This window comes from Geotrypetes seraphini, chromosome 8, assembly GCF_902459505.1.
Source record: "Geotrypetes seraphini chromosome 8, aGeoSer1.1, whole genome shotgun sequence".
Classification (NCBI taxonomy): Eukaryota; Metazoa; Chordata; class Amphibia; order Gymnophiona; family Dermophiidae; genus Geotrypetes; species Geotrypetes seraphini.
The window spans coordinates 164,205,491-164,231,930 of NC_047091.1; the positions used below are offsets into that span (position 1 = coordinate 164,205,491).

The following is a 26,440-nucleotide window of genomic DNA, read 5'->3' on the forward strand; positions in this document are numbered from 1 at the left end:
GAGCGGAACGGGACCAGGCAGGCGCGCAAAAAGCTCACACCTGCCTTATGCGCCGCTGTGCCGTAACAGATCAGGACGCAACCATCCAGTGAGGCAGGAGCACGGAAAACACGCTGGACCACCAGGATTTTAAAAAAAGGTACCCGGGGTGGCTCTGCCTACCACTAGACCTGCCTTGTGCCCTGTCCCGACCTACAACTGGGTTTTCCTCCTCTACAGGGGGGTATGTCTTATGGCCGAGTGCGTCTAATAGAATGAAAAATACAGTATATTATGCTCAGCGTCTCTTCCTATAGCTGGAAAATTTCAAGAGTCAGGCTGACGGCTTTTAAATATTCTCTGAAGGCTATTGAAAAAAATCTGTAAACATTTAGGAATAATCAGAAGATCTGTCTAAATTGGATTGTAAGCTCTTTTGAGCAGGGACCATCATCATATACATGCACAGCGCTACAGAAGTGATAAATAGTAGTAGTAAATTACTGGCAACCTGCTGGCCAGGAAAGGGAATTTATTTCATCTCGGCGAAATGCTCAGGGCTGAAAAAACTCCTTGGAATAATACAAAGAGAAAAGCCACACATGTCTCTCTCCAAGGCGAGAATGGCCGAATCTCCCGCTACTTTACCTAACCGAGGACAAAGGCTGGCAGCACGTGATTTTTGCCACGTCTCCTTGGCACAACACACGGTTAAGCGTTTTATTAGCTGCCCTCCCCCTCCTCTAAAGCGAGAAGGGCCTCCTAGTCCCGGCCACTTGTTGCCCTCCTCGCTCATTCATTCATCCATCCGTTCCCACCTGTTCCTCCAGCCGCTGGATTTCCGCTTCGTTCTCCCTGTCGTCCTCCCCTTCCGACGACTCGTCGTCCTCCGAAGACTCTTCTGCCGCTTCGCCGTCTGACTCCATCTCCTTCTCCCCGGCCGCCTCGCCCGCCTCCTTCTCCACAGCCCGCAGCTGCTCCCGCGTCTCCTCTTCGCTGCCACTCGACGCCATGTTGTTCGTCAATATGCCTAGTAAAATTCAGGACGGGCGTCCGGCAGAGGGCCTGACGCAGCTATTTGGGAAAAGCCGCTTAATTATGGCAAATAACTATCTGTATGGTATTAAAAAACATTTACTTTTCATTTACAAGTCGTGACCGTTTAGCTTGAGTCTTAAAACATTGCGAAAAGGGCACCGAAGACGGCTATTGCGTGCAGGCAAATGTCTGGACACACTAGCCTCCACAAGGTAAGGGGCTTGACACGCAGAGGTCTTTGGTTTTGCTGTAATACGGTCTCCACGAGACGCGTTGCCCCTACCGCCATCTTGGTTGGGTGAGGATGTTGAATCCTATGGCCCCTATTCAACTGTGGGGGTTGGGTTTGTTCGTTATGAGTGCTGCAGGTTGTTCCTCTACGTGTTCATCGCAGCCCTCACTGGGCTTTTTATAGGACTTAAGTTCCTTCCTTCCGGTTGGGTTTTTTTCCCTACAGCTTTCGGAGCAGTCTTATGTTGCTGAACGAATGTGCTATTGCATTGTGGGATTTGTAGTCCTGGTTCCAAATAACGGAAAAGGCCAGAACAGCTCTTGGACTGCTTCCAAAATCCGGGTCACTTGACTTACTTTGATAACTGGAACAAAGCTAGTGAAATGCAACATATGTACTCATACATTGCTTGTAGGCCGTTCTGAGCTACTGGGAGGACAGGATAAAAATCGAAATAAATAAATAAAATACCTTGCCTGTTGGTAGTTCGTACACGCACAGTGCAGCGCTCGGCCTTTAGTCGTGTGGCGGTCACGAGGTCAGAAACATGGAAGCTCGATTGCAAGATTGCACCATCCAAGAACAACGTGCAGTAGTGCGTTTTCTATGGGCAGAGGGAGTGAAACCTGTGGAAATCCACCGTCGGATATTGACTCAGTATGGGCATAGAACCATGAATCAACGAAAGGTTTATGAGTGGGTAAAACGGTTTAAAGCGGGACGAACAGCTGTAACTGACGAAAGTTGTCCTGGTCGCCCATCAACATCGCGCACACAAGAGCACATTGACAGGGCAGATGCCTTGATTAGAGAAGATCAACGGATAACGGTGTCTCAATTGGCTGTAAATTTGGATATCAGCTACGGATCTGCATTTGCCATAATGCACGATGACTTGAGATACAGGAAAGTCTGCGCAAGATGGGTTCCCAAACAGCTTACTGATCTGCACAAGCAACAGCGTGTGGAGGTTGCGACCCAGTTCCTGAAACGGTATGAAGAAGATCCGAGTATTCTGGAGAGAATTGTAACCGGTGACGAGACATGGGTGCATCACTACAATCCAGAGAGCAAGAGACAAAGCATAGAGTGGAGACATCCATCTTCTCCAGCAAAGAAAAAATTCATTCCTCAGCCCTCCTCTAAGAAAATCATGTTAACCTTCTTTTGGGACATGAAGGGGCCTATTCTGGCGCATTTCCAAGCGCACAGGCAAACAGCAAACAGTGAAAATTACTGTGCATTGCTGCAAAATGAACTTAAGCCTGCAATTCACAGCAAAAGAAGAGAAATTTTGTCCAAAACTGTCTTGCTGCACCATGACAATGCACATCCACATACAGCAGCAGTGACAGAAGAGACAGTGCAACAGCTTGGGTTCGAACGTCTTCCACATCCTCCTTACAGCCCGGATCTAACGCCTAGCAATTATCACATCTTCGGTCCATTGAAGAAGACGCTGAGAGGTCGCAGATTCACCTCTGATGATGAAGTAAAGGAAGCAGTACTCACCTGGCTTCGGGAGCAACCGAAAAACTTTTTCTCTGCAGGAATGCAGAAGCTAGTTGAACGATACAACAAATGTGTTGTCTTGCATGGGGACTATGTGGAAAAATGATATGTCCATTTGCACATAGTTACTTCTATTAAAACCATTAAATGTATTTTGCCTTTACTTTTTGATTTACCCTTGTATATTTAGTGGAGAAGTTATCAAGTTGGGCTACCTTAAGATGGGTTATTATTAGCCAGAGGGCTGTTTTACTAAAGGGTGTTAAACTATAGAGCTCATAAGTTACCCATTCCAGGAAGGAGACTTTTTGACTATTGGTTTTAAATTTACAGCCTGAGAGAAATGGTACTGCAGCTGTGTTATAACTAAAACTGTCATTAAAATCTGGCTGGTCGCTGTGGGGCTGGCAAATTGTCCAATTTCAAAATGGCGATCGATATTGAAATGATTTTGCATGCAAATGAATTTCACGGAGATCAGCCATCCAATCATTCGTTAGGAAACTGACTCACACATGCAGAGCCGGCAGGGAAAGCCCCGAAGTAGCCTCCTGCTGCTCAGCTGTTTGGGGCAGGAAGACTTTTTTTTTTAATGGGCACAGATATTGTGTGTGTGCTACAAATGCACAATATCTGTCTTCATTTAAAAAAATGTCATGCCCCCTCCCTCCCGACGGCTACAAAACTTAAAAACAAAATTGGCAGGAGGGAAGGCACTCTCGCCTGCCTCTACAACCCAAACCCCCACCTTTAAATTACAGAGCAGCAGGAGGAATGCCTACTCCCTCCTGCCTCAGCTACCCGGTCTCCCCCACCCCCACTCCTCGTCCCTGTACCTTATAGGAAGAAAACAGCAGGAGTGATGCCTCTTCAAAATGGCAGGCCTTCCTGGTGCATCCTGGGATGCAGGGAAGGTGCCTAAGGCCCTGATTGGCTCAAACGACTAAGGTCCCTCTCAAGGCCACTAGGGAGAGAGGTCTTAGGCGCCTGGGCCAATCAGGGCCTTAGTACATCCCAGGATGAAAGGGGAAGGCCCACCATTTTGAAGAAGCAGACCTGCTGGCAGAAGGGAGTGAGCATTTCTCCTGAGGGTCTTTTAAAAAAGGTCGGGGGGGGAGGTGACCCACTAGATCACCAGGGTTTCATCTTGGGGGCTTGGTGTGGTGGGGGTTGTCAGCGGGGAAGAGCTTGCTGTCAGGGGGTTCCTCAGTATGGGGGGGTCCCTGAGTCTGTGGCAGGAGAGAGTGAGCATTTCTCATGCCGATCTTCCACATAGAGGAGGGCAGAGGGGGAGGGACCACTAGACCACCAGGCTTGTTTTTGGGCTCTGCATGGGGGAGATGGAATCGGGGCTATTCGTTTTCTATGGCGGGTCTGAGATGCTTTATTTCCCTCTGAGCCGGGACTTTTTTTTAAAACTTTTTTGTAGCCCAGCGAGCCCATGGTTTTAACCCGTGAGTTAAAACCACGGGCTTGCAGTGCAGGAAAGGGCAGGAGCGATTCAGGAAGGCAGGCAGAAGAAATACGGGGACGAGCAGGGCGGTGATTCAAGGCAGAGCAGGCAAGAGAGATCCAGGGAAGAGCATCGGGGTGGCAGGCAGGAGAGATTCGGGGCAGCAGAGAGCAGGGCTTCAATGAAGCTGGAGAGTCGGAAAGCCATTTGCGACTGGTCCCCAGCAGTCGCTTCTTGGGTTGATCGGCCAGCCCAGTTGGTTTTCAAAAATTCCGTTGGTGAATCGCGTCCCTGTCTACTTTGCATGCGTTTACCCTCATTTGCATGCATGGATTGGAAGCAGATCGCAGGAGAGGTTAGTGAATTGGGTCGGAGGGAAATCTGGTCGCAAAGGAGTCGCAAACCAATCGGTACACGATCGGTTTGCTTTGTGAATCTAGCCCTTAGACAGGACATTTCAGGGTAGGGGAAATTATGGTAGAAGAAATAGGTATCTGGCAGCAGTGGTAGGAGTCCTATTGCTGAATGGCAGATAAGTGGGACGTACATTTGTAGAAAAATTATGAGGAAGGACGCCTACACTAAGAGTTTGTCGTGGATGTGGTTTCACCTGGAAGTGGCCTTGGGCAAGTTTAAGCATCCCTAGGCGTCTCCCTAGAGCTGTGACAGGTCCCTGAAATGTATGCCTGCAAAACGTTGGCCTTCATTTCAAATGGAAAAGCAGATGTGGCCGGCTGAGCTGATTGCGGTATGGTAATCCCTGATCAGCTGAGCCAGCAAGACTCCCTGAAACAGCGGCTTTGGGGAGTCCTGTCGGTTCAGTTGATTAAGGGGGGGATGAAATACCCCTGCCGCAATCAGCTGAGCTGGCTGCGGCAGAGGACCCCCCAACACCAACCCCCGAGATCGGCAGGAGTGATGCCCACTTCTTCCTGCCGCCAGGCCCCTTCGATCCCTCGATACCCCACCCTGTCTCGTTGGGTCAGAATTTATGTCAGTCGATTTTCATTAGGTAGAGTATTTGTATCACCATAATATCATTGTATTCCAACATTTGTAAAGTTTTGGCGATATAATTCATTAAGTTTTCAGGCAGAGGTATACCGCATAAGTCACAGTTGTGTACATGAGTGTGAGTTCTCAAGTGTTATTACCTATGCAGCGCTGGTACCAAGACGCATTTGGAATTTTTCGCTATGCTTGTATCAAGACGCGATAAGTGGCTTCTGACATGTTGCTCACAATTTTAGGTGTTCCATCTCTTTTTCAGTTTAGCCTTTTGTGAATAACTTCACTCTGCTAAACATCGTTCATATTGAGGTACGTTAAGAATTATTTCAATGTACACTATGCCCCCCTTTTACTAAACCATGATAGCAGTTATTAGCACAGGGAGCTGCGCTGAATGCTCCAAACTGCTCCCAATGCTCATAGAGTTTCTATGAGCATCGCAAGCAACACAGAGCATTCAGCATGGCTCCCTGTGCTAATAACCACTATTGTGGTTTAGTAAAAAGCGGGGGGGGGGGGGGGGTATGTTAGATACCCTTATTCTTCACACGCTTCAAAAGGCTGCATTTTGACTCTTAAATATTGTGCATTAGATCAATTTATGTCATCACATAGGTGATTTTTTTTAACACAGTTGGCTATTTCTAACATTGAACAGTATCTGATATGCACAATGTTTGTTTAACCCATGGTCATATGTTTTATTAATATATATATATATATATATATATTCTGTAACTTTTATTTATAAATTATTTTTTCTGTACCGTATGTTTTTTTAAATATAAATGTATTTCATTTGCCTAGGATTAATGTTGCATTCAATTTTTGTTGATATGCATTTTAAACAGTATTAGCATATTCACATGCTGGAAGGCTGGAAATGCTGGTTCCACATATACTAGTAATCCAACATACCTATATTTGTAATACTGTATGATAAGAAGTAGTACTAGTATATAAGCAGGCTGTGAAAATCCTTGGTGTCATCTTGGACCAAAGCCTGACTTTTGAGGATCATACCAATGCTCATGTTAAAAAATGTTTTTTCACCTTATGGAAACTTCGTACCATTAAACATAACTTTGCTTTCCTCTCTTTTGGACTGCGGGTTCAATCTTTGATCTTAAGTACCCTAGACTATTTCAACATTATGTATTTGGGATCTTTTAAGAAAACCATCAAATAACTAAGAATCGTCCAGAACGCTGCAGTCCGTCTCATCTTTGGCCTCATGCAATCGGATCATGTAAGCTCATATTACAAAACACTACACTGGCTGCCTGTGGAAGCAAGGGTCGTCTTTATAAAATAGAATTTCAATAATAAAACTCACTAAGCAATAAACTTCTCGAACAAAATGGTCTTAATTAATTTCCGAAAACTGCAATAGGATAACATAGCTTGCTGAATACATTTACCTAACCAAGATTGTTGCCTACCAGCTTGAAGGTCTTCTATCTACACCCATTACATAGTAACATAATAGATGACGGCAGATAAAGACCCGAATGGTCCATCCAGTCTGCCCAACCTGATTCAATTTAAATATTTTTTTTTTTAGCTATTTCTGGGCAAGAATCCAAAGCTTTACCCGGTACTGTGCTTGGGTTCCAACTGCCAAAATCTCTGTTAAGACTTACTCCAGCCCATCTACACCCTCCCAGCCATTAAAGCCCTCCCCTGCCCATCCTCCTCCAAACGGCCATACACAGACGCAGACCGTACAAGTCTGCCCAGTAACTGGCCTAGTTTAATTTTTGAATAAGCAAATAAGTAGAAATTTCTAGTTTCTCTTGATAGTCTGTGCAACACAAAATGAGGAAAAAGGTAAGATGGAGACAATTCCGATATCAGCTTAAAGCAGATTCAGGGATTAAAGGAGTCAAGATCTTCAGTCAATCTTTGGTCTTTAAATTCTCTCAACTCTGGAATGATCTCCCCTTTTTTTTTTTTAAAGAGTTCCAGTTCGTTTCAATTTTTCCGTAAATCTTTTTAATCTACTCTATTTGCCAAACATTTTGAAAATTAATTCTTTTGAAATTTTGCCATTATCTTCTATTTATCATTTGTATAAATCATCCCCAGTTTATTTAATTGCTGTAAACTGAGTAGAGCCTTCTCAGAATGATGACTTGGCATACAAAGTTAAGCTTTAGTTTAGTTTAGTTTGCCTCCAAAGGCAGCCAATGAAGTAAACGATAATGTGGATAATTTATGATGTTTATAAATGTTTTTCTCTACATAATGATTGCTAAAAGAACATTGGCTTCCCATTAAACATTGGATCACCTACAAATCCCACATATTAGTACACTCCATTCATCACTGGGGTCTGCCTGCTTTATTACAGCTGCTAGTACCATATTCTACCTCCAGAGCTCAATGATCGTCTCAATAGAATCAATTGGCCATTCCATCATTTTGTTTTATTTTTCTGGACACCATTTGTAAATCAATATTTAGTGTCACTGGACTGACCCTCTGAAACTCATTACACCTAAGTTTAGGGTTGGAGAAAATCTTTTTAATTATATATTTTTAAAAAAGTGCCTCAAATCATACATTCTTTACTTAAAGATGTATTTGGAGATGAAGGAGTATTCATGCTGCCTGGACATAGTTGGGGTGACTTGGACCAAGACTGGACAGCTCGAACTGCTTTATTTTCATCTAGATATCCCTTCAAAGACAATGTAACTTCCTATTCAGTTATACAGCACTAGATTATAAGAATATAAATGGTGCCTAAAAAATAGGCTGAACATTATTCTATAAATGGAGCTCAAAGTTAATCACAATTTATAAAATAGCACTTATCACCAGGAACTGCACCAAGTGAAACAGTATAAAAATAATTTCACCTAAATTCTATAACTGTGTGTATAAATTTATTTTCTCCATGGACAAGCAGTATAAGTCAGCCCCACTTTTGGTGACATCATCTACGTTCCCAATTTGGAATTGCTCTCCCAGAGCTCAGATGAGACTTTTGGGAGCCTCATCTGAGCATGTGCAGGTAGCCCTATATATACCTGTGCTGTCCCTCACTAATCCAGTTTAGTTCATCTGCCCTTCCCAAACAGGGGGGATTAAATTGCAGGGATCTGCCCATCCCCCCTTTTTGGAACCGAACGAAAAATTTAGGTGTGGGTGTGTGTAGTTTTTTGTGCTTAAAAAAAAAAAAATAGAATTTGGGGATTAAAGTTATTGTAAACGGCCATTAAGGCATTGCCATTGGCGCTATTATCAAACTTGTAAACTTAGAGGCTTTACTGTAATTGAGAAGAGATGTGTACTGTTTTTAAATACTTGTATATGCTGCAGTGGTTTGTAAGCTTGTGTGCATAAATAAACTTTAACTGCAGATCTTGAACTCTTCTTGGTCTTCGACTGAGAATGAGACCCGATATAGCAGGGGAGGGGGTGAGGATACGATGATGTAACCAATATTGCCGTTGCACATTACAGCTCCTGCCAAATCAATCAAGAAAGTTAAAACGATTTAAGACGTATAATTCCTTTCCCGGCCACCTCGAAAAGCGACTTTACCTTTTTTGTTTTTTTTACCTATTCAGCTACCCCCCCCCCGCGATTAGTTGTAGTTTAATCCCTGCTGGATAAAGAACAGCAATATTCCAGCGCTACCATTCTCGCAGGGAGGAGCGATATAAAAAACGAGCAGCAGCTAGGACTGAACCAGCCGCTCGCGTCGATCACGTGGTCTCTCCTCTCCCCCCCACCACCCCCGCGTCTCGTGTCCCGCCCTCTGTTTGACGTAACTTCTGCATTCCTCGCGCTGTGGCGACGGATCTGCTCAGTCCCAAACAGAAAGATGGCGCTGGTGGGGTCGGGGCGCCCTTGTTGCGCGTCGCTGCGGCTGCTGTGGCGCAGGCACCTGTTCCCGGAGCTGGCTGAGTCCTATCACAAAAAGGTAGCGCTGAGGCTTTGGGTTGGAGGACGGCGGCCCTAGCGAAAGGGAGCCAGCCAAGGGCGCGGGCTTGGGGGGACCTGGTTAGGCGCCTGAACTGGAGGAGGGGGGTCAAAATGCAAAAGAGTTTTGTCTTTCAGAGGGGAGACGGGGGACACATGCAGGGACCCATTAAGCATTAATGTGCGCTTACTGAGGCTTGAAATGGCATGCAGTGGTTAGAGCTACAGCCTGCAGCACCCTGAGGTAGTGGGTTCAAAACCCTGCACTACTCTTTGTAACCCTGGGCAAGTCACTTACTTTTTCACTGCCCCAGGTACATTAGACAGATTGTGAGCCCACCAGGACAGACAGGGGAAAATGCTTGGAAGTACCTGTATGTAAAACCACTTCAAATGCGGTTGTATAACTACAAAAAGGCATCCATCTTGACTCTAACTTATTACAGTGGAACCTTGATTTACGAGCATAATTCGTTCCAGAAGCATGCTCGTAAACCAAATTGCTCATATATCAAAGCGAGTTTCCCCATAGAAAGTAAGGGAAACGCGCTTGATTCGTTCCCACCCCCTTAGGCCAGCAGCACTGCTCTATCCCCCTGAGAACCGGTATTGCTCCCCCCCCCCGCGTGATCCAGCATCCGTCACCCCCCACCCACCCGAACACTTCGCTTACCCTCCATCTGGCACCCGGCACCAATGCACAGGACATGCCGGTGCCCGAAGATCTGCAGTCTTTTTTTTGCTGGGCCTTGAGCATCTGCGCATGCTCAAGGCCTTTGAGTTCCCGGTCTCTCCGAGAATCTCGGAGAGAGTGGGAACTTGAAGGCCTTGAGCATGCGCAGATGCTCAAGGCTCAGCAAAAAAAAGACTGCAGATCTTCGGGCACCGGCATGTCCTGTGCATTGGTGACGGGTGCCAGATGGAGGGTAAGCGAAGTGTTAGGGCGTGGGGGGGGGGTGCCGGATCGCAGGGGGAGGCGCTCGTACATCGAGGCAAGCTCGGTTTGTGAGGCACCAATTTTGCGAATGTTTTGCTCATCTTGCAAAACACTCGCAAACCGGTGCACTCGTAAACCGAGGTACCACTGTACTTACCAATATTATCTCACAAGCGGTCTCGTCTTTGTTCTACCATCTACGACAACTACGGAAAATAAGGAGCTGTTTCTCTGAACCTGACTTTATACAACTTCTCTCTGTCTTCGTCCTCTCCCACATGGACTACTGCAACAGTCAATGGACTGATGGTTAAAAAAAAAATATATAACGTGTCTCCAATGTGCACAAAACGCAGCAATTGGACTACTGAAGAACTTTCACATCTGCGATTCAGTATCTCAGGCCCTAGCGTCAGCCCACTGGCTACCCATAGCCAAACGCTGCATCTTCAAAGGCTTAGTACTTGCGTTCAAGTCCTTACACAACATAGCACCCAGTTGCATGTCAGCCAAACTCCCACCTTATGTCCGGCATTCAGACTGTTACTCCCAAATTCTTAATAGATGTTCAACTGACTCTTTCCCTATGCATGCTTCAGGCTCCAAGTGTCTGCCAATCCAGGACAAGTGAATTTGACACATCTCACTGTAACCTATTGCCTTAGTCTTCTGTTCCTTGTTGTTAATTGTTGTGTCTTGTTTACTAACTTATGTTACCATGTAACCCGTTCTGGGCTCCTTGGGGAGGACGGGAAATAAATTAAATAAATAGGGAACCTGATAAATATGCAAGTCTCAATTCCTTTCACCTTGCAGTGGGCCAGATCAAGAAGGTAGGGCTGTGGCTCACTGGTGGAGCTGCTGCCTCTACACCCAGAAGTTGTGAGATCAAATCCCAGTGCTTCTTGTGACTCTGGGCAAGTCACAGGACTAGATTCTCAACAATGTGCAGTAAAAATCTGATGGGCCACTGTCGCAGCCGTTATAGTAGCGATTTTAAAAAAGCGAGTCATTCTCCAAAAAAACACTCATGCAAATTGGCAGAGAGTAGCAAAGATTCGCTAAATTTGCATATGCCTATTGCTGGTGATAAACACCCCCCCCCCCCCAGCAAATCAAGCTGCTGAAGTCAAACAGCCCCATCACCCAACACCCCCTGGCCATGCAACACTCCCCATGTGCCTCCAATGACCCTCCCCCTTACCTTATGATGGCTGACCTTCCCCCTCCCCAGTACTTCCTGGTGCACAAGGTTAGAGAATTACTTGGCAACGATAGAGAATTGCGCGGAGTGATCATTTTAATATTAATGACCTCGTTGTACTACATTTGCATGGCAGTATCGGAGACTGCTAGAAAACTTGGGAAATACTACTATTACTTATCACTTATATAGCGCTGTACATTTTGACATTTATAAACAGTCCCTGCTCAGAAGAGCTTACAATCTAGCTTGGACCTTGGTAAGCCGTTTTGATAATCCGCCGCTAAAATACATGAACGCTAAACTGGCTGGAACCGGCAGATTTTAGTTTTGAGAATCTGCCCCTTAGTCCTCCAGTGCCCACCGTTTTGAATGTCGGCCTTGAAATGCCAAAGCAACAAAAAGGCAGTATACAAGTCCCCATTGCATTAAATTCCAAATGGGCATGAACTAATTGCATGCTGAAAGAGGCTTACAGTCCATTCTCGTTATTTGTGTTTTCACGGTGTATGACTTCACCTATCCATAGTTGCATCAATTGCAACCAATATTCCCCATTCATGCCACTGTGTTGGCATATTTGCGCACTTTGTGAAAGCAAAAAAAGCTGTTTATTTAAAATTCACCTTGTGGTCAGGCTTTGCTTTCAGATATGGCCTCCAAGCATCTGGACAGTGAATTACAGGTACTTGAAGTGTTGTTCCATGCAGGAACCTAACTCTTTTCCCAGTAGGATCTACTGTTCACTTTCTGTGGTTTTGAGGCATAATGTGTGCTGCTGGAATCTAACCTATTTTCCCATAGACTCAATATTTTGTTATTTTAAATTTTGTAGTTCGCAAACATTTTCAGGAACCAACTGTATTGTGTTGGGGAGGGGTGTCATGTCTGGGGGGTGGAGAGTGGCTATTCCTGTGCCACTCAGTACAGCTATATTAATTGGTGTCGGGTCAAAAGCGCGCCGGGACAAAGGCGCGCCCGGACAATTGAGCGCAGCGCGGAGGTGTGCGCCGCTCAAAATTACTGTTTTTAGGGGCTCCGACGGGGGGTTTTGTTGGGGAACCCCCCACTTTACTTAATAGACATCGCGCCGGCGTTATGGGGGTGTGGGGGGTTGCAACCAACCACATTTTACTGAAAACTTCACTTTTTCCCTGTTTTTAGGGAAAAAGTTAAGTTTACAGTAAAATGTGGAGGGTTATAACCCCCCAAACCCCCCATAACGCCGGCGCGATGTCTATTAAGTAAAGTGGGGGGGTTCCCCAACAAAACCCCCCATCGGAGCCCCTAAAAACAGTAATTTTGAGCGGCGCGCGCCTCCACGCTGCGCTCAATTGTCTGGGCGCGCCTTTGTCTTTCGCGCCGTTGTCTATGAACCATATTAATTGCATGCTAACCAGTTATTGCAAGATGAGCATGTAAGCTCTTACTGTCTTCAAACCAAGGATCCCGTTTGCAAGATGCACCGAAGCCCATAGGAATTGAATGGACTTTGGTGCATTTACCGCAGCAGCGTCACTAAGAGGCCCTAAGTGTTGATAAGAGCTCACTTACTAATAGTTTTTAATGACTGTGTGCTGATGGCAACATTAGTGTATGGCCATTAATACAAAAATTGAAAAATCAGTCATTTTACTGCTGTGGTAAAGATGGTCTTAGCCTACAGGAAAACCCCTATGCGGTGGTGTGCAAGGCTATAGAGTCGTAGTCGGAGACATTTTGGGTAGTTGGAGTCTGAGTCAAAGGATTTATCTACCGATTCCACAGCCCTGGTGGTGTGCTAAAGCCACTTTTTACCTCAGCTTAATAAAAGGATCTCTTATTGAGTGGTTAGAGCTGCTGCTTCAGCACCACTCCTTGTGACTCAGGGCAAGTGACTTAAAAACTTCAATTACCATAGTTAGATTGTGAGCCCACTGGGGCGTATAGGTGTTATACTTAGAGTACCTGATAGAGGTGGAAAAAAAACCCTATTCCAAGATAGGGCAGTACATTCCCCCTTCGTATTCGCAGGGGATAGGAGCAAAGCAGACCCAGAAAATAAGACAAATTTACGAATAACTTTAGGGTCGACTCTGAACCACCCCTCCTTCCGGACCTCTCCACATCTTACCTTTAAAGCATGGTGGCCTAACTGTAAAGCGAGGCAGGAGCGATCTTCCTACACTCCTGCCCTATGCAGAGCTGCAATCATAAATGGAAGCCGTGAATTCTTGCAGTCTCGCAGCAGCCATTTTTTTATTGCGGCTCTGTACGGGGCAGGAGCGTAGGAAGATCGCTTCTGCCCCGCTTCGTCATTCGACCACCAGGCTTTTAAAGGTAGGTGTGGAGAGGTCTAGAAGTTAACGTGGATGGGTGAGCACAAGGCCGAAGGTTTACCTAAGGTACCTAATACTTTTGCACTGTCCTGTACTACTTTACAAGTACACTTGGAGATCTAAACTCTATGGAACACTGACTAGTGTACAAGTAAGCTTTAGGGCAGGGTTCTCAAAGTCCGTCCTTGAGGGCCACAATCCAGTCGGGTTTTCAGGATTTCCCCAATGAATATGCATTGAAAGCAGTGCATGCACATAGATCTCATGCATATTCATTTGGGGAAATCCTGAAAACCCAACTGGATTGCAGCCCTCAAGGAGGGACTTTGAGACCCCTGCTTTAGGGTGTGTCTGTTAGAAAATATGAATAAAATTAACGGCTGTGATCAGAGAGCCTGGCTTTAATATTAATGCTGGGTTTTACTAAACGGTTTTAGAGCTTTTTAAAGTGGGTCGGTGAGGTAAATTCTCTGACACTCACTACAGCGGCAACAATATATTTTTTCTATAGTGCTTCCAGGCTCACGTAGCACTGTACATTTGTACAACAAGAGACGGTCCCAATTGGCAGTGGAGGAGAAAGGTACCGATAAAAGCAGCTTATCTAAGCAACAGAGTTCTCGGGGAGGCATATGAGGAGAGATACTGAGGGTTTGCGGCATGAACACACTGGTAGGTTAGTAATAGGAGTTTGAACTGTATGCAGCGGCGGATAGGGAGCCAGTGGAGTGATCTGAGGAGAGGGTAAGGTGAGTAGCGAGGTTGTCAGTAGATAAGTCGTGTGGCTGAATTTTGCAAAGGAATTCCGAACGTCGAAGCATTTACCTTGCCAGCCCGTACTAAAACCTCTCAAATCTTTTAGTAAAAGGAGCCCTAAGAGCTTTAGTGTCTTAGAAATCTTTTTTTAAAAAGTCTCAGGTAAATTGTTAAATTTGCATTCTGCAAAGGTATAATCTCTGCTCAAGAGTTTCCCCCCAAAAAAAAGTGTGTTTTCATGCGAGAAGAATCCTGTTAATTATAGTGTTATATAAACATACAGATGACCTAGATAGATGTTTTTGGCAGCTTCCAAGAGGGAGGGATGTTTTCCTAACTATGCTTACCTGAAACTGTGAAAGGGAGACGTGGTGATCTGCTCCAGGTTCAAAATGTGATTAAAATATAGGCAGTCCCTGGGTTAAGAACGAGTTACGTTTTTAAAGCTGTTTTTAAGTCGGATTTGTATGTAACTCAGAACTTGTAGATTTTAAGATTCTTGCTGCTTACCTCTGCTCCCGGCTGACAAAAGGGCCGACTGTCCTTACCAGTGTTCCCTCTAAAGTTCAGCATGCACTGTTCTTAATGCATCATTCATGCATCATTCCTGAATCTGCTACAGGAGAAGTGTACAAGTCTATGCCACTGGAAATACTGCTCAGTGAAATCAAATGAAGCTGCAACCGTGTTCTTAAGTACAAGTCGTACTTTAATCGGGCGTTTATAACTCGGGGACTGCCTGTATACAGTAGTTTAGTGCTCTACTCCTAGATATGGGTTCTGTGAGAGTGGAGGTGCCAGTACTCTATGCTACATTGTGTTGATTAGTCTCATTATTCAGATTGTCATGGCTGAAACCACTAATAGGTATGTTGAGGGAGGAGGTTTAACTGTTAGATTTTTTGGTATAGTTTTGCCAAGTTCATTTTCTGGTGGTTCAAACTTTTTTCCAATGCCTTGCTTGCTCTTGTGCATTGCAGATTTCAGTTTTGATGTATGCTTCTTCCCACAGAGATCATAAAAATCAGTATATGAAAAACGGGGGAGGCTTTTCAAGTGATTTGAAAAGCAAAGAGCACAAGCGATATTGTAAGACTACCCTGTTTTCTGAGACTTTTTTCCTACCCTGAAGAAATACTGGATAAGACCTAAAGATTTATTTAAACTGTCAGGGAAGGTTGTGATTATAAGTTTAAGCATCCCAGTGATGATTTAGTCTGAGCAGAAAAGTCAAAGCAGAAAAAAAATGGAAGAACGCATTTCCTACCTTTTGCAAGTATTTATTTGTTCAATTTGTGATTTCTTTAGTACAAGACTGGGAAAGGTTGCAATAATGGTGTGGCATTGTTAACAGGATACAACATTGAATCAATCAAAGAAACATATTTTAGCCCTTGGTACTTTAATCTGTTTGCCTTAAATTATATGCTTATAAAATGTATGCAAATATGAGTGCCTATCTGGAGTGTGTTTTCCTCTTCTGCTTGTTAAATCATGCAAACAATGCATTTTTGATTAGCTATAAGATTTGACTTAGCCCACATTTCTCCATAGTGTTCCCTACATGGAGAATGACACGGGGACAAGTTCCTGGAGGAAAAGTCCTTAGACTATTATTGAGAAAGACATGGGGGAAGCCACTGTATCGGTAGCGTAGAATGTTGCTACTCCTTGGGTTTTGGCTACTACTAGTGACCTGGATTGGCCACCGTGAGAACGGGCTACTGTGCTTAATAGACCATTGGTCTGACCCAGTAAGGCTATTCTTATGTTCTTATGACTGTTTCCTGCGGCAAACCCGCAGGAACAAGGGGAAAAAAAATCAGCCGTTTGTCACAGGTACGGGAACAATTTCACCACCCCGCAGAGCGGTAAATGGACTTGTCCCTGCAATAAAGGATCTGCCGTGAGTCACCTCCCTCCACACCCCTCCTTGACAGCATCCCCCCTCGATTGTGGTTCTAGCAGTTCTTCCTCATGAGTCGAGCCCCCCTCCCCATCGAGGGTCCAATAGCCCCCCTCCCTCGCTCATTCCCAATCGCGGGTAAAAACCAGCAGGAAAAAAAACCTGCTACTCCCCTGGGTCAGCCGGAAGTTACATTGGAAGGAGGGACTCGGCTGGAAGAAGGTCCCAGAGCAAGCCTGTGATGCTGCCTCTTCGTCATCGAAGCTTCTAAGAGTCTGGTAAAACTGGGACGGGAGGCACAAAGGGGCCAACCCAGGGGAGTCGCAGGGTTTTTTCTGCTGGTTTTGACCTGCAATCAGGAGCAAGCAAGGGAGGGGGGCTGTTGGACCTGTGATAGGGAGGGAGGTGGGCTGCTGGACTTGCAAGGGACAGCTGCTGCTGCACGAAGGGGGGAGGGCTAGTTGGGCTGCTGGACCGGCTGGAGCTAAAAGGAAGGGAGACAGGTGCTGGATCTGGTCTGGGTGGCTAGAGGGAAGGGAGAGAAGTGCAGGACCTGCAGGGAGGTAGAAAGAGAAAAGCTGAGCCAAGGGGATGAAAAGAGAGAGTGAAATATTGAGCATGGCAGAGGGAGGGAGAAAAAAGAGTGTGAGAGACACATTGGTATAAGGGAGTAAGAGAGGGGAGACAGGATGGATGGGAGCATAGGAACAGGGACAAAAAGGGGAATGTGGCATGGGGGTGGTATATGAACACAGGGGGGTAATGCTAGACATGGGAGGTTATATGGACACAGAAGATGGCTAGACATGGGGGAGAATAAGAAAGCAGAAGGAAGATGCGGGACGGGGAGGCATAGGGATATAGAGGAGTGATAACTATACACAGAAGGAGGGGATCATAGAATGGGGGATGATGAAGGCAGGGAGATTGACACAGGGGAAATACTCGAAAGGGACATTTAGGAGACATAGAGAGGGGAGATGCTGAACACGGGGAACAATGCATACTTAGAGATAGAAGAAATGTCAAATGGTCAGGAGACCCTGGCAAGTAAGTTAAGAGAAGACAAAAGAAAACAGACACCAGTGCCTGAGACCAACATGATTTGAAGAATAAAATGACAAGACAACAAAAGGTAGAAAAAAATAATTTTTTTAAAATTCTGTGATTAGAATATATCAGATTTGAAATATGTATCCTGCTAGAGCTGGTGTTAAATATAACTGGGGACCACAAAGCCCAGGTCGTGCTTCTTTAGCTTCCAGGTGGCTTAAGGCTCTCTCTGACCAGGGAGCAGTTGCCCTAGTTGCACTCCCCTAACACTATTCCTGTCATGTGTGACTGCAGTATCCTGTTAGCATGATTTTTCTGTGTAGCATTCTGTAGTAATTGGCTTATTCAGCTTTCTCGATAGTGGATGGGGATATTTGTGAAGGGGAGGGGAGACAGGGGTTTTGTTGATCCTTGCTCTATATTATTTGTGTTTATAAAATGCAATTGTACAGAATATTGTTTCTTTTTATACTTTAATAAAATAAGTTCAATATAAAATAACTATTAAAGGCTTTTGCAGATGAGATCAGACAGTTTGCGGGGACAAATTTATAATCATACTCCATGTCGGTAACAAATCATATGGATGAATACAGGATGTCTGGTGCAATACTCGGAGAGAGCCCCCAGGAAAGAAGCTTGGGAGTACTTGTAGACAAGTCAATGAAACTGACCGCGCAATGTGCGGACAAACAGAATGCTAGGAATGATTAAGAAGGGGATCGCAAACAGATCTGAAAAGATTATCATGCCGTTGTACCGGGCCATGCTACGCCCCCACCTGGAGTACTGCGTCCAGCACTGGCCGCCGTACATGAAGAAGGACACGGTACTACTTGAAAGGGTCCAGAGAAGAGTGACTAAAATGGTTAAGGGGTTGGAGGAGTTGCCGTACAGTGAGAGATTGAAGAAACTGGGCCTCTTCTCCCTTGAAAAGAGGAGACTGAGAGGGGACATGATCGAAACATTCAAAATACTGAAGGGAATAGACTTAGTAGATAAGGACAGATTGTTCACCCTCTCCAAGGTAGGGAGAACGAGAGGGCACTCTCTAAAGTTGAAAGGGGATTGATTCCGTATGAATGTAAGGAAGTTCTTCTTCACCCAGAGAGTGGTGGAAAACTGGAACGCTCTTCCGGAGTCTGTTATAGGGGAAAACACCCTCCAGGGATTCAAGAGAACATTAGACAAGTTCCTGCTGAACCAGAACGTACGCAGGTAAGGCTAGACTCAAATAGGACACTGCCATCGCGTAAGCGGACTGCTGGGCACAATGGACCACTGGTCTGACCCAGCATCGGCAAATCTTATGTTCTTAGTTTGAGGTTTTGAAGAAAGATACATATTATTTGCTGCAGATAGTGTGCAAAATTCTGGCACCAACATTTCTATAAGTGAGTTATTCTTATTGTTTCTCCCACAAAGGGATTGCCTTTAATAAAACAGGGGGCCTTTTATTAAGGCGCACTAGCCGATTTCAGTGCTGCATTTCATCTTTTTCAATTTTATTTTTTGGTTATTATGTTGTGATATTTATTATGTTTGCTTGTTGTATTTTGCTTTTATACTTCACACCTAATTTTTTTGTAACCTAGGAAAGTGGAATATAAATCGTGAACGGAAACTTTGTAACTTGGATTATTTTTTTTTTCAAATTCTTTATTCGTTTTCAATCTTACATCAAGTGCACAAACAATAAAACAATACAATTAAACACATCACTTGACAATCTTTCTGATTTATCTTACAATATATAAAATTGCCACCCTCCTCTCCCATCATTCCTCTATTATTTCCCCAATAAGAAAAATGTAAAATATACCTCCCCCTCCCCCCAATCATTAGACGATATATATTATAATAGAAAATGGTGTTTACTCATTACAATAAAAAGTTAATGGCTCCCAAATTTTATTAAATTTCTTATAGCTTCCTTGTTGTATAGCTATTGCTCTTTCCATTTTATATATGTGACATAATGAGTTCCACCAGAAATTATAATTGAATCTACTGTAATTTTTCCAATTACTTGTGATATGCTGAATGGCGACTCCTGTCATTATCAATAAAAGTTTATTGTTATGTGATGATATTTGGCTCTTGGTTTAGATGTCGCACTCGATTCCTGTCGACATAATGCAAAATTTTCAATAAAATCTCTGTGAACTTAGCAATTTTTTTAAAGAGCTATTGTGGCAGCAACATTACTTTTTAAGAACTTTTTATTGTTTTTCTCTTTCAGGTAGTGGATCACTATGAGAACCCCAGAAATGTTGGGTCCCTAAACAAAGATGACAAGAATGTTGGAACTGGGTTAGTTGGCGCGCCGGCCTGTGGGGATGTCATGAAATTGCAGGTATGTTTTCAGCCAAATATATAATTGTTTATTTTATTTTGCTTTAGTGAAAATAGATGCTGGATATGTGCATGTCCAAGGATTCAAGTTGTGTGTGTGTTTGGAGGAGATTATATAATTTAGTTGACTCAGCCTGTGCTTCTCACGCATTCATTGGAGCACAGCCAGTTGGGTTTTCAGGATATCCACAATGAATATGCATGAGAGAAAAGTAGTGTATGGAAATCTCTTGCAAATTCATTGGATATCCTGAAAACCTGACTGGCTGGGTGTGCCTCGGGGCTGGATTGAGAAGCACTGGACTAAGCTAAATTTGAACTGTGCATCGGAAGATATACTATCCAGTGAAAGCTAACTACAGATAAACATAGAGTTTACTCCTTCATAAATTTGGCGTTGAGAATTTTCATGGAATTCCTTTAGACATTTGTTGTGTGGCCAGGAGGCAGTAATAGCAGCAAAAGTCCAGATGAAGTAACAGCATCGGCTATGTGGGTTAGGAGGAGGCCACAGCGGTGACAGGTCAAAAGCGCGCGACGACAAAGGTGCACCGACAACCCAGCGCAGATAACTGAGCGCAAGGCGGAAGCGCGCTGAAGAAAAACAGTATTTTAAAGGGCTCCGACGGGGTTTGTGGGGGGGAACCCCCCCACTTTACTTAACAGAGATTGTGCCGGCGTTGTGGGGGGTTTGGGGGGTTGTAACCCCCCACATTATACTGAAAACTTCACTTTTTCCCTAAAAAAGAGGGAAAAAGTTAAGCTTCCAGTAAATAAGGGGGGTTACAACCAGAGCTGTGGAGTCGGTAGATAAATATTCCGACTCAAGACTCCTCAGTTTTTTGTACTTCAGACTCCAACTCCAGGTACCCGAAATTTCCTCCGACCTCGACTTCGACTCCACAGCACTGGTTAATTTTCAGATCGTTAAAATGGAATGTCAAGTTGAGAGAAATGAGAATTTTCGACACCACCTTCTTTTTGCTTTTAATCAAGGTTCTAAGGCCGCAGAAGCTGCTCGCAACATTTGTGCTGTGTATATAGTGGGTGCTATAGCTGAAAGAATCACTCGTGATTAGTATGCCAAGTTCAAAAATGGAGTCGGTAGATAAATGTTCCGACTCCGACTCCTCAGTTTTTTGTACTTCTGACTCCGACTCCAGGTACCCGAAATTTCCTCCGACTCCACAGCCCTGGTTACAACCCCCCAAACCCCCCACAATTCCGGCGCGATCTCTATTAAGTAAAGTGTGGGGGGGTTCCCCACCAACACCCCCCGTCGGAACCCCTTAAAATACTGTTTTTCTTTGGCGCGCTTCCGCCTTGCGCTCAGTTGTCTGCGCTAGGTTGTCGGCGCGCTTTTGTCTATGAACTGGCCACAGCAGCCTCAGTCTGCAAGAGATGAGAATACAGCCAGTGCCCTTTCTTAGTGGGCTGAGGGAGAGAGAAGGGATTGGTGGGCCGGAAGCCGAGCAGAAGAGTATATGGTGTGGGGCACTGCAAAGCAAATGAGTGTTGGAGTTAGTATAGGGAAGGCTGGATGGGAGAGAGGTTCAACTCTGCAGCTTAAAGATGGGGGGAAAGCTTGGAATTGAGTCTGAAGGTGGGGGTAGGGGAGAGAGAAAAGAACAATGTCTTGTCTATGTCCTAACCAAATTTTAAGCTCCCTGGAGATTAAGGACTGTCATTTGTATATCTTTATGCCTAATAGCAATATATAAATTTTATAATGAGCCATCTTATGGACAGGAGGAAAGAGCTGTGGAGTTGGGCATGGAAGGGAAGGAGGAACCATAGAGTTGATCTTGGGAGGGGGAACTGTTGGTTCAGGCCTGGAGTGGGGAGGGACAGAAAGAGCTGGTATATGTAGCTTTGTTGAGGGGGAAGAAAAAGCAGCCCAGGCCTTATGATGTGCTACTACAAATACTTGGATGACTTAATAGAAGTGCCTTTTTAAAGTACTAATTTTTTTCTTTGTTCAATTTGTAAATTATATGATGTTCATCCTGAAAACATGCACGAAACTTTGCAGATTAGTTGTGGAATTCAGGGAGTAAAACATTTCCCCTCTTCCACAAACATGTTTGTTTATCAATGCTTTTTTTATAGGGTCTGATTTGTCCTGTTTAAGGAATTACTGTGTATTTAGATTTTAGATGATTTGTTCCTCTCTTGTGCTGTTCTAGCTATTATGTATGTGTATATTTTGTAAACCGCCTAGGAATTAGATAGTATAGAAACTTTTAAAATAAATAAAATCTAGTACAAAGGGGAGGGGAGGGCTTATAGCAGTTCTGAGGATGTGGGATAGGGTCTTTGTGTACAATGTTTTACAAATGAAAACAAATCTGAGAAATGTACACAAAGGTTCATCAGAAAAAATCTGAAGACCCACCTCTTTGACATAACAGTTTTCGTATAACTCCCCCTTCTTCTGTCCCCTATCTTACCTTCTCCATACCCCCTCCCCTACTACTTTCCCCCCTTCCTCCTTGATCTGCCGCCTTGAGCCTGTATAGGTATGTGCGACGCACAAATGGAAGATTAGATTAGATCAGAAGAAAGCATAACAGTTGTCCGAACCCCCTCTAACGCTAAGTGTGATGTCCTAATGGACCAAAGGTTTAGTAAAAGCATTTTCTATTTTTAGTATTGATGTAATCTGTTCTTATGCATTCATTTTTCAGGGTGCACCATGATGCAGTCCTGATGTTTTCACACCTAGGAGTCTCCTAGACTGTCAACCTGATATTTTTCCCATAAACAAAATAAATACAGAAGATGAGGACTGAGAAAGCCTTATGATCCTCTTCTGCTATCATTTTCTATGTTTCTGTAAGGAAATAAATCTAGCTAGGGAATGTGTAAGGTTGCTTGAGCTGCCTTAATTTAGATACTCTGGATAAATAACTTACTAAAAGTGATATGTTTAGGAAATATTATATTGTAGATTGAAGTGGATGACGGTGGGAAGATCGTGGATGCCAAATTTAAAACGTTTGGCTGCGGATCTGCCATTGCATCAAGCTCACTGGCTACAGAATGGGTGAAAGGGAAAACGGTAAGGTTTAATTCTCCACTTTCCATATTTGGCTGCATCCTCTTTGTCTCCAGGAAGACAAATCATTGTCTGTAGTAATATTGTAACTGATGGCAGGTAAAGACCAGTTGACCCTCTGCCTCATTGTGATGTAAATTGCTGCCAGCCATTAAAACTTATCTACTGGTAGAATATTGCACCTTTCCTTTAGATATGATTTTTTTTTCCTTTTTTGGTTATGAACCATCTGCTAACAGGTTAGCGTAGAATTAGTGTAAGCCCTTAGGGCTAGATTAAGATTGTCCATACTGGGACAGACTGAAGGTCCATCAAGCCCAGTATCGTGTTTCCAACAGTGGCCAATCCAGGTCCCAAGTACCTGGCAGAAACCTAAAGAGTAGCAACATTCCAGAGCTGAGATTGTGATGTCATAATGCCTCATTCCACCAATGTCTAAGAGGCAGCCTCATCAGTGATGTCATAATGGCTTGACTGTCTTATGCTTGACTCAAATAAGAATTGTCATACTGGGACAGACAGAAGGTCCATCAAGCCCAGTAGCCAACCCAGATCACAAATACCTGTAATTGGTACCTAAAATAGGATAGGAGCCTATTGCATGTCTATCACACTTAGGCACTGATTACAGAATCACACCTAACTAAAACTTAGGTGCCTACAACATAGGCCAGGGTTTTGAAGGCCTACTTTATAGGCCCCTAAGTCCTTTAGAGAATTGCATCTAGTTTCACCCGTCTTTCTCCATCCCTAAACACACTTACTTTGGAGTTAGGCACCAGTTGGCGCCTGTCTCCCAATTAAATTTTATTTTTTTCAGTTATGAACTTGTCAAAGTTAGGCGCCTAACATAGAATTTCCCCCTCGTTGCCTACAAAACAGATGTCAGTAAGTACCCCTATAATACAGTAATTCTTTTTAATGGCCACATGTTAATGACAATATGAGCGCAGGGCCATTAATAGAAAAAAATGGGCTATTTTTGGGCTGTGGTAAGAATGGCCTTAGTATGCAGGAAGAATCTTTATAAAGGCACGCTAAGGCCACTTTTTATCGCTGCTTAGTAAAAGAACCCCTTAGTGATGGTGTATGCGACAGGAGTTCCAATTGGCCTTAATTCAGAGTGAATTAAGTATTTTAAATCTTTCTTACCAGCAACCAATTCAGTAAAGAAAGAATTAGCAAACCAGTTCCAATACTTTATTCAACACCCAGCCCCCCCCCCCCAGGGCTTTTTCTTAAGCTTTATGATAATTTGAAAAACTACTCGAAGAATATAGCTTGTACTATAGAGTTTTTAAAGTGAGATCATTAAAATCTTGTATAACAATCTTATGGCTTTTTTTTAATGAAACTTCCAGGTTGAGGAAGCCATGACAATTAAGAACACCGATATAGCTAAAGAACTCTGCCTGCCTCCAGTTAAACTACATTGCTCTAGTAAGTGTAATGTGCATGTGAAGTTTTATGGTAGTATACATATCGGGGTTTATGTCTTGCATGTTGTTTCATCATGGCCTAGTAAGTCATGGTTGAAACTGATCCTTGCTCACCCTATGGCAGGGGTGTCAAAGTCCCTCCCTGGAGGGCTGGAATCCAGTCGGGTTTTCAGGATTTCCCCAATAAATATGCATGAGATCTATTAGCATACAATGAAAGCAGTGCATTCAAATAGATCTCATGCATATTCATTGGGGAAATCCTGAAAACCCGACTGGATTGCGGCCCTCCAGGAGAGACTTTGACACCCCTGCCCTATGGTGTGTGAATTTGAAGATCTCCGTTTTTACTGACAGGTGTTTCGAAAGTTGACTAGTTGCTCCTTCTATCCATTTTCAGGTAATTTTAAAAATTGGCCACTAGTGGATTTAAACTTATTTTTCTTCTAGAAAGTCTTTTGACATGTGGCTGTTCTTTATATATACCTTTTTTTTTTTTTTCTCCCTTTTAGTGCTAGCAGAAGATGCAATCAAAGCTGCTCTGGCAGACTACAAACTAAAACAAGAAAAGTCGGAGCCAGAAAAAGATGCAGCGAGCGTATAAGACACGCAAGAGGGTGTAATGCTTGCATTCTCATTCCACTGGGGAGAAGCTGGTCCTTGAATTGATAGATGGGCCAGGAAGCTGAGATACGCACAATAGTTAATCACCTTATCCTTCTACTGGATTAAAGCAGCACTGTAGTACGCACTCGGTCTGCCTGGACTTCTTAGTATTCTTTGGTATTTAAAACACGCACATGTCCCGTTGATTACTTTGAATTCTTAAGTACAGTAATTGCATCTTTCTTTAGGGAAACGTGTGTTTTGGGGTGGGGAGAGGTGACTTTGTAACTCTCCAAAAGAAACCAGTGGTGAAAGCAGACAAATGCTTAAAACGTGAAAGTGATGTCTTCTTGCCTAAATGTCTTTTGGCTAGTGTTTTACATGGGGATTGAAAGTTCTAAACAATAAGATGTATAGCTTTCTGTGTTCAGTGTATGTGCTGTATAAAATCTGTATATAATTACAGCCTGTCCTGTGTGTTCATTTCCTAATAAGTTGGAAAGCAGGCATGGGTATCTTATCTTATCCGACGGGACCCGTTTCGCCGCTATCATGCGGCTTCGTCAAGGGTTTTTGGATAACACACTAAAGAAAAAATAAGACACAAAAAAAGGATTATAGTACATAATATCAGTGAAGGTTTTTATGATCAATGAAAGATATCCACGCCACTATTCCATATTGGATGATATTATTATGATCCTAGGAGTGGCAATTCTGAGATCTTTTCCTTCACTTAAATAATTTTCATTTAATGATTTGACTAACATCAACTTCATAATTGCTCTCTTGATTAACTTTTTTGTGGATCTTATTATTATTAGTTAATCTTTTCTCTTTTTGAATTACCTTTTGGTAAGAATTGTAGCCAAAAACAAACAAGAAACTGCAGAGATGATGTACTGAAGTCAGGAATTTTATTTTAAAGTCAACAAATGTTTCCAAACAATGGTTCTTTTGAAAAAACACTGGGACCCGACACGGTCCATGTTTCAAAGAAGCACTCCTTTCTCAGAGGTCCTATAGTAAGATATGTTGAAATAAAGTAAACATATGATTGAAATCTACAAAATCCTGAGTGGAGTACAACGGGTACAAGTGGATCAATTTTTCACTCCCGTCAAAAATTACAAAGACTAGGGGACGCTCGATGAAGTTACAGGGAAATACTTTTAAAACCAATAGGAGGAAATATTTTTTAAGTCAGAGAATAGTTAAGCTCTGGAACGCGTTGCCAGAGGATGTGGTAAGAGCGGATAGCGTAGCTGGTTTTAAGAAAGGTTTGGATAAGTTCTTGGAGTAAAAGTCCATAGTCTGTTATTGAGAAAGACATGGGGGAAGCCACTGCTTGCATGGAATGTTGTTATTCCTTGGGTTTTGGCCAGGTACTAGTGACCTGGATTGGCCACCATGAGAACAGGCTACTGGGCTTGATGGACCATTGGTCTGACCCAGTAAGGCTATTCTTATGTTCTTATACACTGTACACATGGAATAGAGACTTAAAGACAAATGGAAGTGTAGATAAGAGTGAGATGATAGAATGGAAGGAGAAGGACCAATGGAGCATGAGTGAACTATGCAAATGAAGGACAAACAGTGAACGATCGTGACAAGATTAAGTGCTGAGAACATGTAGAAAAAGGACCA

At 43.6% G+C, this 26,440-nt stretch overlaps 2 protein-coding genes across 2 annotated transcripts in view; one reads left to right on the forward strand and one right to left on the reverse strand.

Annotated features, from left to right (window-relative positions):
- SART3 (spliceosome associated factor 3, U4/U6 recycling protein) overlaps nt 1-1,474 on the reverse strand; it is a 54,464-nt gene extending 52,990 nt beyond the window's left edge. The window contains 1 exon segment of the mRNA XM_033956548.1: nt 798-1,474. Within this exon segment, the coding sequence (XP_033812439.1) occupies nt 798-992 (195 nt within the window). The 5' untranslated portion in view covers nt 993-1,474.
- Nucleotides 1,475-8,957: 7,483 nt separating this feature from the next.
- On the forward strand, nt 8,958-25,255 carry ISCU (iron-sulfur cluster assembly enzyme). The gene is made up of 5 exons (XM_033956145.1): nt 8,958-9,159; nt 19,575-19,688; nt 22,638-22,748; nt 24,107-24,185; nt 24,697-25,255. The coding sequence occupies exons 1-5, from the start codon at nt 9,061-9,063 to the stop codon at nt 24,786-24,788; spliced, it is 495 nt and encodes a 164-aa protein (XP_033812036.1). The 5' UTR covers nt 8,958-9,060; the 3' UTR covers nt 24,789-25,255.
- Nucleotides 25,256-26,440: the final 1,185 nt, after the last annotated feature.

Excerpts from the sequence above, each read along its gene's own strand:
- ISCU (XM_033956145.1), top strand. The coding sequence starts at position 9,061 with ATGGCGCTGGTGGGGTCGGGGCGCCCTTGTTGCGCGTCGCTGCGGCTG. Across the intron at positions 9,160-19,574 it reads CTGAGTCCTATCACAAAAAG|GTAGTGGATCACTATGAGAA; the intron begins GTAGCGCTGAGG and ends TTTCTCTTTCAG. Across the intron at positions 22,749-24,106 it reads AATGGGTGAAAGGGAAAACG|GTTGAGGAAGCCATGACAAT; the intron begins GTAAGGTTTAAT and ends TGAAACTTCCAG.